The sequence below is a fragment of the Macrotis lagotis genome, chromosome 3 (assembly GCF_037893015.1).
Source record: "Macrotis lagotis isolate mMagLag1 chromosome 3, bilby.v1.9.chrom.fasta, whole genome shotgun sequence".
NCBI classification, from domain to species: domain Eukaryota; kingdom Metazoa; phylum Chordata; class Mammalia; order Peramelemorphia; family Peramelidae; genus Macrotis; species Macrotis lagotis.
In genome coordinates this window covers 121,022,874-121,037,756 of record NC_133660.1, presented here as the reverse complement: position 1 = coordinate 121,037,756, position 14,883 = coordinate 121,022,874, and the positions used below count along the sequence as shown (strand labels likewise).

The window sequence follows — 14,883 nt, the reverse complement described above, 5'->3', positions numbered from 1 at the left end:
GGATCGGAAGGAAGGGGAGGAGCAGACAGCTGGCTCCAAAGGGAGAAGATTCGGGCAGCTGGGGGGGGGGGGAGGGAGGGAGGGGGAGAGAGGGAGAGAGAGAGAGAGAGAGAGAGAGAGAGAGAGAGAGAGAGAGAGAGACAGAGAGACAGAGAGACAGAGAGACAGAGAAATAGAGAGAGACAGAGAAAAAGAGAAATACAGAGACAGACAGACAGAGAGAGACAGAGACAGAGAAAGAGATAGAGAAATAGAGACACAGAGAGAGAAGAGAGGAGAGACAGAGACAGAAATAGAGACAGAGAGAAAAAGAGAGACAGAGAGAGAAATATAGAGAGAGACAGACAGAGACAGACAGAAAGAGATAGAGAAACAGACAGAAAGAGAAAGAGAGAGAGAGAGAGAGAGAGAGAGAGAGAGAGAGACAGAGACAGAGAAAGAGAAATAGAGAGACAGAGAGAGAGAAAAATAGAGACAGAGAGAGAAATAGAAACAGAGACAGACAGAGATAGAGAAATAGAGAGAGACAGAGACAGAGAAAGAGAAACAGAGACAGAGAGAAAAATAGACAGAAATAGAGAGAGAAATAGAGGGAGAGAAAAGACAGAGAAATATATAGAGAGAAATAGAGAAATAGAGACAGAGACAGAGAGGAGAGAAACAGATACACAGAGGGAGAGAGAGAGAGAGAGAGAGAGAGAGAGAGAGAGAGAGAGAGAGAGAGAGAGGAGAGAGAAATAGAGACACAGAGAGAAATATATATAGAGACAGAGAAAGAGATAGAGAAATAGAGAAAGAGAGAGAGAGAAAGAGAGAGAAAGAGAAGAGAGGAGAGACAGACAGAGACAGAGAGAGAAAAATAGAGAGACAGAGAGAAATAGAGACGGAGATAGTGAAATAGAGAGAAAGGGAAAGAGAGAGAGAGATGAGAGAGAGAGAAAGATGAGAGAGGGGAGAGAGAGAGAGATGAGGCAGAGAGAGAAAGGGAAAGAGAGAGAGAGATGAGAGAGAGAGAAAGATGAGAGAGGGGAGAGAGAGAGATGAGACAGAGAGAGAAAGGGAAAGAGAGAGAGAGAGATGAGAGAGGGAGAGAGAGAAAGATAGATGAGAGAGATGAGAGATGGGAGAGAGAGACAGATGAGAGAGAGAGGGAGAGAGAGAAAGAGAAGAGAGGAGAGACAGAGACAGAGAGACAGAGAGAGAAAAATAGAGAGACAGAGAGAAATAGAGACAGAAATAGTGAAATAGAGAGAAAGAGAGAGAGAAAGATAGATGAGAGAGAGAAAGATGAGAGAGATGAGAGAGGAGAGAGAGAGAGAGATGAGAGAGAGAGAAAGATGAGAGAGGGGAGAGAGAGAGATGAGACAGAGAGAGAAAGTGAAAGAGAGAGAGATGAGAGAGGGAGAGAAAGATAGATGAGAGAGATGAGAGATGGGAGAGAGAGACAGATGAGAGAGAGAGGGAGAGAGAGGAAGAGAAGAGAGGAGAGACAGAGACAGAGAGACAGAGAGAGAAAAATAGAGAGACAGAGAGAAATAGAGACAGAGATAGTGAAATAGAGAGAAAGAGAGAGAAAGAGAGAGAGAAAGATAGATGAGAGAGAGAAAGATGAGAGAGAAAGATGAGAGAGATGAGAGAGGAGAGAGAGAGAGAGATGAGAGAGAGAGAAAGATGAGAGAGGGGAGAGAGAGAGAGAGAGAGAGAGAGAGAGAGAAAGAGAAGAGAGGAGAGACAGACAGAGACAGAGAGACAGAGAGAGAAAAATAGAGAGACAGAGAGAAATAGAGACAGAGATAGTGAAATAGAGAGAAAGAGAGAGAGAGAGAAAGAGAGAGAGAGAGATAGATGAGAGAGAGAAAGATGAGAGAGATGATAGAGATAAGAGAGGAGAGAGGAGAGAGGAGAGAGGAGAGAGGAGAGAGGAGAGAGGAGAGAGGAGAGAGAGGGGAGAGAGAGAGAGAGAGAGAGAGAGAGAGAGAGAGAGAGAGAGAGAGCGCGAGAGAGAGCGCGCAAAGCGAGGTGGAGGAGGAGGCCAGGAGCGCAGAGCTCCAAAGGGGAGGCGGAGCCCCAAGAGGAGGTGTCTCAGGGCGAGGAGGAGCTAAGAGGGCTGGATGTTCTGGCGGAGGCTGACGGGATCTGGGCACAGTGCTTCCCTCCTCCCTCCCTCCCTCCCTCCTCTTGCTCCCCTTTTCTTTCTCGGTTGGGTGCCGGAGTCTTCCGCGGGAGATGCCCAGGCTGGGCGCGCGGCGCAGAGCGGGGTGCTAGCGGCGCGCTGGGCCGGGGCCGGGGCCGGGGCCGGGGCCGGGGCCGGGGCCAGGCGCGCGGAGCAGGCAGGCGCCCCCGGTCGGGGCTGCCCCCCGCCCGTGGTCCCGTCTCGCCCGCTCGGCTGCCCGTGTCTGGCGGCGGCCTCGGAGGCTGCCCGGCCCCAGGCGGGGAGCAGGCGAGGCTTCGCTCCCCCGGCGCCGGGACCAGCGCCTGTAGCCATGGGGCTGCAGCCCTTGGAGTTCAGCGACTGCTACCTGGACAGCCCGTGGTTCCGGGAGAGGATCCGCGCCCACGAAGCGGAGCTGGAGAAAACCAACAAGTTCATCAAAGAGTTGCTCAAGGACGGGAAAAACCTCATCGCTGCCACCAAAAGTAAGCTGCGGGCCCCGCCTGTGGTCCCGGTGGAGGGAGGGGAGGGGGCGCCGAGAGCCCCCCGGCCTCGGCGGGTGCTGCCCGGGAGCGCTCGGAGAGGGAAGCCGGGGGCACCCGCGCGGGGCACGGACGCAGAACTGTGCCTTGGGAACCGGCCGCGGAGGATCGGGGGGCGTCGGACCTGGGCAGCCGAGCAGAAAGCGGGGCCCAGGGATGGGGAGAAGGGAGGCGCCGAGCCGATGAACGCCCGAGGAGAGCCTTGCTTTGCTTCTTTTCTTCCGGCAGCCCGGAGGACTGTTCTTTCTACCCTCCCTGGGTTGGGTTTTTTTTTTTTTTCCGGCAGAAACCTTCCCCTTTAGCTCCCTCACCCACACAGCTTGGTATGCATGTGTGGCCCGGGTTCGAAGCCAGCAGCATCCCTGGGGCCTCTGCAGTTTAATCTGCCCAAGTTTCAAATCTTAGTTTCGTGTCTTCTCCTTTTTGAATGAAGACAAAACTATGAAGAGTCAATGATGTGGCTCAACCCACCGCTGAGGCTATAACAGTGCATTTTGTCCCATTGTAGATAACTTCATGATCTCCGGAAAAGGGGATTCTGCGAAAGTTTTATTTATACTTGCTTCTTTCTCTCCTTAACCGGATTTTTTCCCTCATCTTCTGCTACTACCAGTAGGTCAATACCAATGTCTAAATCAGTAACTCCAACCAGTTTTAATTTCTCCTCCTCCTCTCCTTTTTTTTCCCCTTGCTTATTCCATTGGGGAAAAAGGTACTAGAAGTGAGAGCAGAGCATGTCCAATGGTCCTGCCCGATTTCAATTGCCTTGCTCCCTCTTCTCCACCTCAGTTTTATTGATCTTAAATTTTCAGACCTAAATGATGGTGAGGTAGCAATGGGGTCCTATTTAAAGTCGAATGGTACCTCTAGATGCCCTAATCCCCTTATTTTACAGTTTAGGAAGTTGAGGCACAAAGAGATAGGCAGTGATTGCCCAAGAGGATTTTTAAAAAGTCTTTTGTGGCAATTCAGCTCAATTCAAGAAAAACTTGAGTTCTTCATAAAGTTCAGAAAAATAGTTTGGGCTCAAAGGGACACACCATGTTTTGGGGAACCTACCCTCTAGAAACTCCTCAGCCAGTGCTGGGTAGATTAGAGGGGGGAAAAACCTGATACTCAAAGAACTGGCTTAACAACTCAAATATCTATAAAATAGAATAAAGTGCACAAGAGATGTGCTAAGATATTTCAGAGGCTGGTCCCTTCAGCTCCTGATTTACACTAAAGCAATAAATATTAACTGTCTGCTGTGGTTCCAGAATGTTGGGGTGGAGGGGTTGGAGACTGGTAATCCAAATACAAAAGTGAGAATCTTGCCCTTAAAGAGTTTTCATTTTTCTAGGGGATTACCTGTTTACAGATGACTGTTGTTGTTCTGTCTGATTTGACATGACCTCGTTTGGAGTTTTCTTGGAAAGGATACAGGAGGGGGTTGCCATTTTCTTCTCCAGATCATTTGACAAATGAAGAAACTGATGCAAACAGGGTTAAGTGATTTGCATAGGACACAACTAAGTGTCTAAGGGTAGATTTGAACTCAGATCTTCCTGAATCTATTCACTGTACCATCTAGCTGCTTTGTTATAAATATTCTTTGTTTTTAGAATGACTTTCCCATCCCCATCAACCCAGCTGAAATCCTATTCACTCATCCAAGCCAGCTCTTCCATGAAATCTTCTGCAGTCTGTACATTCAGCATCCTATCTTCCCAGTTTTTCCTCCATTTTTTTCAGCCACCTAAGTTCTTAACCTAGGAGTTCCTTGACTCTTCTTCACTCTCCCTCATCCCTCACCCAATATAAGCAAACAATTTCTCATTCATGTGGGTTCCACTTTCTCAATGTTTATTACATCACACTGTCCTTACTCATTCCACAACCACCCTAGTCCTCCTGGTCCTTAGCATTGCTCACCTAGATTATTCCAATAGCCTCCACTGGTCTACCTACATCCTACCCACAGCTGCAAGCTTGAAATTCCTAAATTCAGGCCTGACCATGTTACTCCTCTGTTCAGGAAGCATCAGTGACTCTTCCTTGACTCCAAGATGAAATGCAAACTCCTCTTGGACATTTAAAGCCATCACAGTCTGGCTCCATTCTATCCTTCTAGGAAGATGAAACATAACTCTTCCTTGTACATTCTCTTATCCAATCAAACCAGTCTACTTGCTCTTCCTCAAATACGTTTCTGTCTCCCACCTCCAGTCCTCTGTACAAATTTATGCTTTCCCTCCAACTCTGCCTCTTGAAACCCTTATCTGCCTTCCAAGCTAACTCAAATATCCCTTCCTTCTAGAAGATTTTACCAATTCCCCCCAGTTATTAGCCCAGGAACCAAGTATTTATTCTGTAAATAACCTGCAGTTACCCATCCTTGAAGGGCAGCTGGGTAGCAAAGAGGATGGAGCTTCAGGTCTGGAGTCAGGAAGACCCAGATTAAGTCTGGCCTCAGACCCTTACTAACTGTGTGATCCTGGACAAGTCACTTAATCTCTATTTGCCTCAATTTCTTCATCTTAAAATAGGAAAAATAACAGCCCCTACCTTCCAGGCACAAATCAAATAATATTTATAAAGTGATTGACATAGTAACAGCTATAAAAATGTTAGTAGTTATTATTAACCAAGACTCGGAGACAGAAAAGCACAGAACGTGTTAAGGGACTAGAGAATTATCTGGAGGTTGGGATCCTGAAGGGAGGAATAAGATGCTAAATCTGGAAAGGTAGGTGGGGGCTAGGTTGTCAAAGGCCTTGATTGCCAGGCTAAGGAGTTTGAACTGCAGAGATCATGGGGATCTGTGAAAGGTTTCTGAGCAAGAGAGTGACAGGATCAGAGCAGTGAATGAGGAAGATTTGATCTGGTAGTTCATTGTAGGGTAGATTAAAGTGGACAGAGGCCCAGGGACAGGTTGTATAGGCCAGGGTAGTAAGTAGACCAGGTGTGAGGGAGAGAGGCATGTGAGTGCCTGGCCCAAGGTGATGGTAGTTGCAGGCAATGAGAAGGGTAATACTGATTGTATGTAAATGAGGAGGATCTCCTAACTTTGGGAGCTGGGACTATTGGGAGAATGAAGGTATACATTCATAAGAAATAACAAGGAAGCCGGAGGGCAGATTATATTTTGAGAAAAGGGCAATGAGTGTGGGTTTGAATGTTGAATTTGAGGTGCTAATGGAGCGGCTTAGAAATACAGACTTGGATCTCAGAGAGGAAGTTAGGTGGTATGGGTAGAGCATGGGCCTTAGAATCAAGAAGACTTATTATCTTCATGAGTTTAGAGCTAACCTCAGACACATATTGGCTGGGTGACAATCTCCCTTCCCCAAATCACTTAATCCTTTTTGCCTCAATTCCTTATCTGTCAAATGAGCTGGAGAAGGAAATGACTCTTTTAGTTTTTTTTTTTTTTAGGTTTCCCCCCCCCCCTAGGCAAATGGGGTTAAGTGGCTTGCCCAAGGCCACACAGCTAGGTAATTAGGTAATTATTAAGTGTCTGAGACCAGATTTGAACCCAGGTACTCCTGACTCCAGGGCCGGCGCGGTGCTTTATCCACGGAGCTACCTAGCCACCCCTGAAGGAAATGACTCTTAAGACACCCCCCCCCCCCCATGAGGTCACAAAGGGTTGGACACAACTGAACAGAAACAAATCTCAGGAGAGAAGTCTGAGCTGGAAACTGGAGGTGATACATTTTCTAAATATTTCTTGACTCCAACCCCAAATAGACCCTTGTTACCATCTGGTTGTGTTTTTTTCAGAAGTTTTTTCTTCAAGTCCTTCACCCTTTACTTTTTTTCCCTTTCATCCATGTTTCACAGTTTTTGCCAGGAAGATCTTTCTTCAATCTAGGCATGTCACTCCTTTCTAAAATTTTCTGTGTTTCCTTATTATCAACTAAATAAAATTTTGCCTGGCATGAAAGTTTTCCTTTGATTGGAGATTTGCCATTAGTGCCTGAATTACCCTTAGGGAATGTGATGTTCAGGCTTGATTTGGTGGCTTTTAATGGTGCCCTCATCATCACCTTAAATTATTATTGTTAATCAAACTCAGTGAGGAAGAGAGGAGTAAGGTGTACCAATAGTGGTAAAACTCTAAGATGCAGTAGAAAATGAACTTGGTCTGGACTAGGGGAGAAGGGCATTGAGGAAAATTGAGGGCTAAGTGTAGGAAGTCTCTTGGGGTGCCAAGCAGGCCCTGGAGCTTTGGGAGGTGAGACAAGAGCAGGGCAGCTCCTGAGGAGGTGTGAGGAAGGCACATGATAGAGCCAGTTTGGCCAGTAAGAGGCAGGTTTTTCTGAGGGCATAGCAGTTCTGCCAACAGGATGCATGTCTCTTTATTACTTCAGCAGCCCATGCTTCTCAGGCTGGACAGCTGTCAGGATTCCCCAGCAGGATGTGATTTGGGGTGAAATCATCAGTTCATAGCTCATGCTTTTGGCATCCACATTCCTTACTATAAGAACGATTACTTTCAAGAAGGGATTATGTTTAGGGTCCCACCCCTGAAGTAGCTCCCTCTTCCTGTTGAAGTCCTATAATTGAGATAGGAACACATCTATAGCAGAGAAGCCTTTGGGGACCCTTAGGCTGGACTCACTCTTATGTAAATGGTATCTGTACCTAACAGTGTTTACTTCTGATTTCCAAGTAGGTGGAAAGAGTACCAAACTATAAGCCAGGAGACCAGCATCCTCTTAATTCCTTACTTAGGATATCTTGATTAGGGGCTACTGCTTAAAGCTTTTCTATTAGTAGGGTCATAGATATAGGTCTGGAAGGACTCTTTCGGGTCATCATGTTCAACCTCCTTCATTTTACAAAGCAGGAAACTGAGATTCAGAGGGGGGATGTAAGCTTAGGTCTCAGAAGCTGTAAGTGGAAGTCAAGATTTGAACTTCAGGAGCAGTTAGATGGTACAGTGAATAGAGCACTGGCCCTGGAGTCAGGAGTACCTGAGTTCAAATATGGCCTCAGGCACTTAATAATTACCTAGCTGTGTGACCTTGGGCAAGTCACTTAACCCCATTGCCTTCCAAAAACCTAAAAAAAAAAAAAGATTTGAACTTCAGCCTCTCATTCTTTTCCTACTTTGCTGCCTAATTTGCCAATTTCTTCTAATCTGCCTTAGAGGAATGATAAAGAATTTTGAAACCACTTGTTGCATAGGAGAAAACTTAGGCCATTTGAAGTTAATTAAATCTAAAGGTCAACAAGCCAGCTGATTCTTTTTGAAATTTGTGAAAGCTGAGAGAATAGATTGTTGAGAGGTCTGGTAACTAATAAGGATATTGCTTACACTTATAATCTTTGGTTTTGGCTTTGCCTTTTGCAAGGGAAAATGGTATATTATCAAATTTAATCACTGATATCTGTTACTTTGATGTAATGTGCCCTACAATTAGTATTCTGTTAATTTAGGGGTTGTTCTTTCACGTTTGATTTGGGAATTCTTTATTCATAAAGGCAGTGAACCATAGGGGAAGGAACACTGGGTTAGTTGGAAGATGTGAGTTCAAATCCTGATTCCACCACCTACTACTTGTATGACACTGGAAAAATCATTTAATTCTTTTAATCTCTGGGCTTCAGTTTCCTCATTTCTAAAATGAGGGGCTTGAACTAGCTGAACTGGAAGTTCCTCTTGAACTCTAAATTTGTGACCCCGTAATCTCCTATTAGTTGTTTTTCCTGATTCTTTCTGCCCCTCACCCCCCCCCCCAACTGTTAGTATTCTGTCCCACCTACTGTGTCCAAAGTGCTCTCTGCTAGATCCTCAAAGAGATTAGATGGTTCCTTTTTGAGTTTTACAGTCTTATTATGGGGCAGGAAGAGGGGGGATAAAACGAAGAAACCTAGTATCTCTTAGAATAAAGAGAGGCAGTATGGTGAAATAGAATAGAATAGTGAATAGAACATCTGCTACAAAACTAGGAAGCCCTGGATTTTAAGTTCCCTCTCTGACTCATCATGCCTGAATATGTAACCCTGGGTGAGTTGTTTAAATTCTTGGTATTCTAAGGAACTCTCTGAAGACTATCAGTTGCAGTGGAGATGATGATCTGAATTGCTCTCCTCACGTAAAAGTTCCCCATGCCAGGTGAACACAATTAGAGACCTACTATCCCTCCCAATACATGACATAGTTTTGTGAGGTTAGAGGGAGGATAATCACATATATACATATATATATATATATATATATATATATATACATATATATATATATTCTTAGACAAGTTCAAAATCAGTAGATGTGGATAAGAAAGAAGGGAAAACCTAATTGTCTAATAAATACCTGGAAACTCTTGTAATTACCTTGTCTTCTACTAGTCTCATTACTCCCAGCTCTGGTGACTTTCTACTGCAATATGTTTTTTTTTTTTTTAAATCAGTATTTATTTACTTTTGAAATAGTCTATGCCACAGGTGTTTGAGGAAACCTGTAGCCTCATAGCTGACCTGATTGAATATGAAGACCCAATTAATCAGATAAAAGTCAAATCAGTCAGCATATTATGGAGCACCTGTTATCTGCAAAGCACAGTACTGTATTAGGGATACAAGGAAGTTGAGACAGAGTCCCCAGCTCTTGAGGGTGCAATCTAGCTGAGGAGTCAAGATTTAGGCTAATAATTTAAATTGCAGTTCAAGACCATAAATGGCTATAGTTAAATAGATACCTTAGGAAAGTTTAGAGTGCTTGAAGAAGGTTTCACAGAAGATTGGATCTTGAAATCTTGGATGGAGGGGAGATTCCAGCCAGTTGGAGGATGGTATATATGGGAATGAACAAAGTATATTCCAGAATCAGTGATAGACCAGATCTGCAATGGAGGGTTTAAATTGGGTATGATGGGGCCGGGGGATGATAGATGATAAAGTTGGAAAGGTGAGTTTGGTCTAAGTCACCTTTGTCCTTCACCAACTAAAGATTTTGGACTATGGTGTACTTCAGTGCCTCCTTAAAGGTTAGGTTTTTTTCCCCCAGGTCAGGAGTTGACATGGTGAAATAATTTCTAATCAAATAATTAGGTGCCTATTATGAAGGCATTATGCTAAGTAATGGGGGGGTGGAATACAAAAAAGGGCAAAAATCAGTCCCTGCCCTCAAAGAGTTTACCAACTAATATGGAGACAACATGGCACCTAGGACTCTTCTTAGTTTTCTGTCTTATAGCTTTAAGTCTTTAAGTCTCAGTCAAAATCACACTTTCTGCAAGAAACCTTTCCAAGACTGTTCTTAATCTTTAGGTTTTCTCTCTACGATTATCTGCATTTTTTTCTTCTCTTAAACCTTGTTTGTACTTAGTTTTTTACATATTGTCTTCTGTGTAGAGCTCCTTGAGAACAGGGGCTTTTTTTTTTTAATATTCTCTTTGTATCCTCTGCACTTAAGTATGCATGTTGATTTGTTTCTGTTAAAGGATTCAGGTGCAAAGGCTGTGGTCTTTGTGTAATTAGATGATAGCAGATGAAATCAATCCCTAAGTCCCATCAGTTCTGGTATTCATTGTCTGGCTCTGTCTTTCTTTGTTTCTCATAATAACCAGACAGCATTCTTTGTGTTGAATTCTGCCCAGTTACAGATCCTGATCATCTTGTACAAATATATGACATTACAAAAATATAAACCACAAGTAGAAATTTTCTGGTAACTTAGTTGTTCTTTTTTTCTTTTTTTTTTAAATTTAAATTTAGTTTTTATTAAAGATATTTGAGTTTTACATTTTTCCCCCAATCTTGCTTCCCCCCCCCCACAGAATGCACTCTGTCAGTCTTTACTTTGTTTCCATGTTGTACCTTGATTCAAATTGGGTGTGATGAAAGAGAAATCATATCCTTAAAGAGAAGTCCAAGAGGTAACAAGATCAGACAATAAGCTATCTGTTTTTTTTCTAAATTAAAGGGAATAGCCCTTGTACTTTGTTTAAACTCCACAGCTCCTTATCTGGATACAGATGGTACTCTCCTTTGCAGACAGCCCAAAATTGTTCCCGATTGTTGCACTGATGGAATGAGCAAGTCCTTCAAGCTTGAACATCACTCCCATGTTGCTGTTAGGGTGTACAGTGTTTTTCTGGTTCTGCTCATCTCACTCAGCATCAGTTCATGCAAATCCCTCCAGGTTTCCCTGAAATCCCGTCCCTCCTGGTTTCTAATAGAACAATAGTGTTCCATGACATACATATACCACAGTTTGCTAAGCCATTCCCCAATTGAAGGACATTTACTGGATTTCCAATTCTTTGCCACCACAAACAGGGCTGCTATAAATATTTTTGTACAAGTAATGTTTTTACCCTTTTTCATCATCTCTTCACGGTATAGACCCAGTAGTGGTATTGCTGGGTCAAAGGGTATGTACATTTTTGTTGCCCTTTGGGCATAGTTCCAGAAGGGCTGGATGAGTTCACAGCTCCACCAACAGTGTAATAGTGTCCCAGATTTCCCACATCCCTTCCAACAATGATCATTATCCTTCCTGGTCATACTGGCCAATCTGAGAGGTGTGAGGTGGTACCTCAGGAAGCTTTAATTTGCATTTCTCTAATAATTAATGATTTAGAGCATTTTTTCATATGGCTATGGATCACTTTGATCTCCTCATCTGTAAATTGCCTTTGTATATCCTTTGACCATTTGTCAATTGGGGAATGGCTTTTTGTTTTAAAAATATGTCTCAGTTCTCTGTATATTTTAGAAATGAGTCCTTTGTCAGAATCATTAGTTGTAAAGATTGTTTCCCAATCTGCTACATTTCTTTTGATCTTGGTTACATTGGTTTTATCTGTGCAAAAGCTTTTTAATTTAATGTAATCGAAATCATCTAATTGGTTTTTGGTGATGTTCTCCAACTCTTCCTTAGTCATAAACTGTTCCCCTTTCCATAGATCTGACAGGTAGACTGGTCCTTGATCTTCTAATTTGCTTATAGTATTGTGTTTTATGTCTATGTCCTGTAACCATTTGGATCTTATCTTGGTAAAGGGTGTGAGGTGTTGGTCTAATCTAAGTTTCTTCCATACTAACTTCCAATTTTCCCAGCAATTTTTATCAAAGAGGGAGTTTTTATCCCAATGGCCAGACTCTTTGGGTTTATCAAACAGCAGATTACTATAATCCTCTCCTGCTTTTACACCTAGTCTATAATTTAGTTGTTCTTAAAGGATAATGCTTTCTGCCCCCATTGAAGAAGGGAAATTTGATTCATGATCTAAGTACTTCATTTCTGGTTGTAAAATTGTTCGATCTCTTCTTGGGATGACTTTTTGACTCCACTTTGTCAAATTAAGATTTTTGATGCTGACTGTCTTTTTTATTTTTGTCTTTATATTCTTAGCAGTTAGTAGGCACTTAATAAATATTCGCTGATTATTTACCTGTCTTTCAATTTTAATTGTTTTTTAGAAGTAGAGACCTTAAATGATTATGGAAAACCCTGTCAAGTAGTTTTCTAAAATTTGATTTTGCCAAAAAAAAAAAATCAAAGTAATCTCAAAAAAACCCCAACAAAATAAAATTTGATTTTGCTTTGGAATTAAGTGAGATTTGAGCTCCAAAGTTTCTAAAGCAACTACTTTTTCCATGAGGATAGCCTATTTCACTTTTTGGATAACTTCTATTAGATTTTTTCTTTTCCGTAAACATGTCTAATTTATTCTAATCTCTCTGTCTCTGTCTGTCTGTTCTGTCTGTATCTCTCTCTATCATAAGAGAAGAGTGTGAGAAGCTTTGATAGATCTTTGGTTTATAATCCAAATTAAACAGCATTTCCTTATTTGCTTAGCTTAGTAATTGTCAATGACCCAGGGTTAGCTGAGTTGACTGGTGGCTGCTGAAGTCATGCCGATTTTGGGTGATTGTTGTTTTCTTTTTGAGGTGTTGACTAGCAGTCTTTTAACAATATGTTCAAGAATTGTGCCAGAAACCAAAAGTCAAAGTCACTGACCTATAATGAATTCTATTCTTTTCCCTTCTTTTGAAAATAGAATAACATTTGCCTTTCTGCAGGCTTACAGCAACTCCCCCACAACCACTGTTCCTCCATTCCCTAACATCTTTCAGACAACTTAGAACACACTTTTTCCATTGATTTTAGTTCCTGGATCAGGTGACCTGCACAAGCCAAGGGCAGTTAGATTCTGCCCTACAGTCTCCTCTACTTATCTTAGGACCTATTAGTCATTCTTGTTTTTCCAGTACAAAGATTATTGTGCTGGGTAGAGAAAAATAAAAGTGAAAGAAGAGATGAGAAGTTCTGTGATCAGTGTTGCCATCTCCAATGACCATTATCATGGTACTATCCATCCTGGATTGCCTTTTCTTGACTTTGATTTTTGCCCTAGTATCTCAAGTAAACCAAACCCCAACAAAAATCAAATCTTTATGTTGTTCTTGGCTTCCTTGCCAACCTCATTCATTTTAAACTTTGGTATTATTGGGATGATTTTTATAGGAGAGTGCTATGCTTTCACAGTCATCCATTTTCTACTTTTCTTTCATCTTTTGTAGGTTTCTTTTTGAAATGGAATTTGATGAACAAAGTTCTCCACATAGATGGTGATGATGAGAAATTGGGCTGTTGCTACATGTGTATAGTTAGCGTATAATAAGCACATTTTAAGTACCAGTACTGTGTGCACTACAATTAAAGATGGTACCAAATTATCTTTACCGTACATGTTGTCAGTGAATATTTAATAAATTAAATGAATAAACTAAAAACTACATATGAAGCAAATCCAATACAATTCTATTTTGAAGTAATTTATAAATGGGATTTTTCTCTAAATGGAAAATAATGATTATGTTAATTCTGTTGCTAATAAGTTTTGTTTACTTAGTGCTTTTTGTTACCTCTGCTTTTTAGATAAAGAAATTGAGGCTCTATGATCTCTGTTCTCAAAACTATGTAGGCAGCAAAGTGTAGTGGATTTCTCAGATTTCTCTGAGGCTCAATTTTCTCATCTATATAATAGAAGAATTACTCAGATGATCTATCAGATCTTTTGCAGCTCTAGATTCTTTAATTATAAGGCAAAGTCTAAATTCAAATCCTGGATTCATGACTTCATGTCCACTACCATCTTTTAGCTCCTCCTTGATAATGAGATGTTATTATGGTATTTAGAGCTGTAAGGAATCTTAAAGGCTATTTAGTCCCAACCCCCTCATTTTATGAATGAGAAAACAGACCAAGAAAGGCTAAGTGTGTAGCTCAAGGTCACCCAGAGGTTCCTAGGGTCAGAATTACTGGTCCATTTTTTATAAGTAGGTAGAAAACTAATGTTCACTATAACTAAAGGGAACAAATAGTAGAAATAGGATTCAAACCCAGATCTTTTAATTCCAAATCCAGGAACTTTTTTTATTGTAGACAATTTCAATCATATAAAATTACAGGATTTGAATTAAGAAGTTTTTTTTGTGTGTGTGCAGTGCTATATGGGTAAGCATTGCATTACATTTCTTTGCTAAACATGTCTAAGATACATAAGGAATAAATACAATTGTTTAAGTCCAAGAGTTATTCTCCAGTAGCTAGGTGATCAAAAGATACAAAACAATTTTTAGAAAATAAAATAAAATCTACCACACCATTGGAAAATTCCTCCAGATCACTAATAATAAGAGAAATGCAGGGTCATCTACCTCCAAATCCAACAGTCTTTCCATTATACCACAGAAGAAAAGAAGTACTCAGCTGCTCTTTTGTTTTTTTCTTATTTTTATCCTAGGAAATAATTGCATGCCCCCACTGTGTATCCCCTGGGTACCCAGAATCCTGGACTGTGGAATACCTCTGGCTAAGAATGGTTCTTTTTTTTTTTTTTTGAAGTATCAGGTTTGGTCTGAACATGCTTTTTGCTCTTATATGATGATGTAAGAAATGCCAGTTTTGAAGACTTTGTACTACTACAGGCAGTCCACATGTTTAAAGTGATTTGATTTAATGATTCATGCAACATTCTTTCAGTTACACCCATTTGCCAGCATTTTTCAACGGGCTGGGCTCTCCAGAAAATATGGAGGTTTTAGCTTGGCTTCCTGACTAGCCTTCATTTTTGATATATATATATTTTTTTGGGGTGAGTTCCTCTTCCTCAATTTTTCTTTCTCTTTTCTCCAAGACTCTACCTGAATTCTTTGCTTTGCAAACTGAACTCCCCAAATTCATTA

General features: G+C 41.5%; 1 protein-coding gene across 2 annotated transcripts in view; it reads left to right on the top strand.

The window, feature by feature from the left end:
• Positions 1-2,429: 2,429 nt before the first annotated feature.
• The window catches only part of ARHGAP10 (Rho GTPase activating protein 10), a 355,007-nt gene continuing 342,553 nt past the window's right edge, over positions 2,430-14,883 (top strand). The window contains exon 1 of one of the 2 annotated variants that reach the window (XM_074229165.1): positions 2,430-2,637. In XM_074229165.1, coding sequence (XP_074085266.1) covers positions 2,484-2,637 — 154 coding nt within the window. In that variant the 5' untranslated portion in view covers positions 2,430-2,483. The remainder of the gene's footprint in view (positions 2,638-14,883) is intronic. The other variant, XM_074229164.1, reaches the window with a different exon arrangement.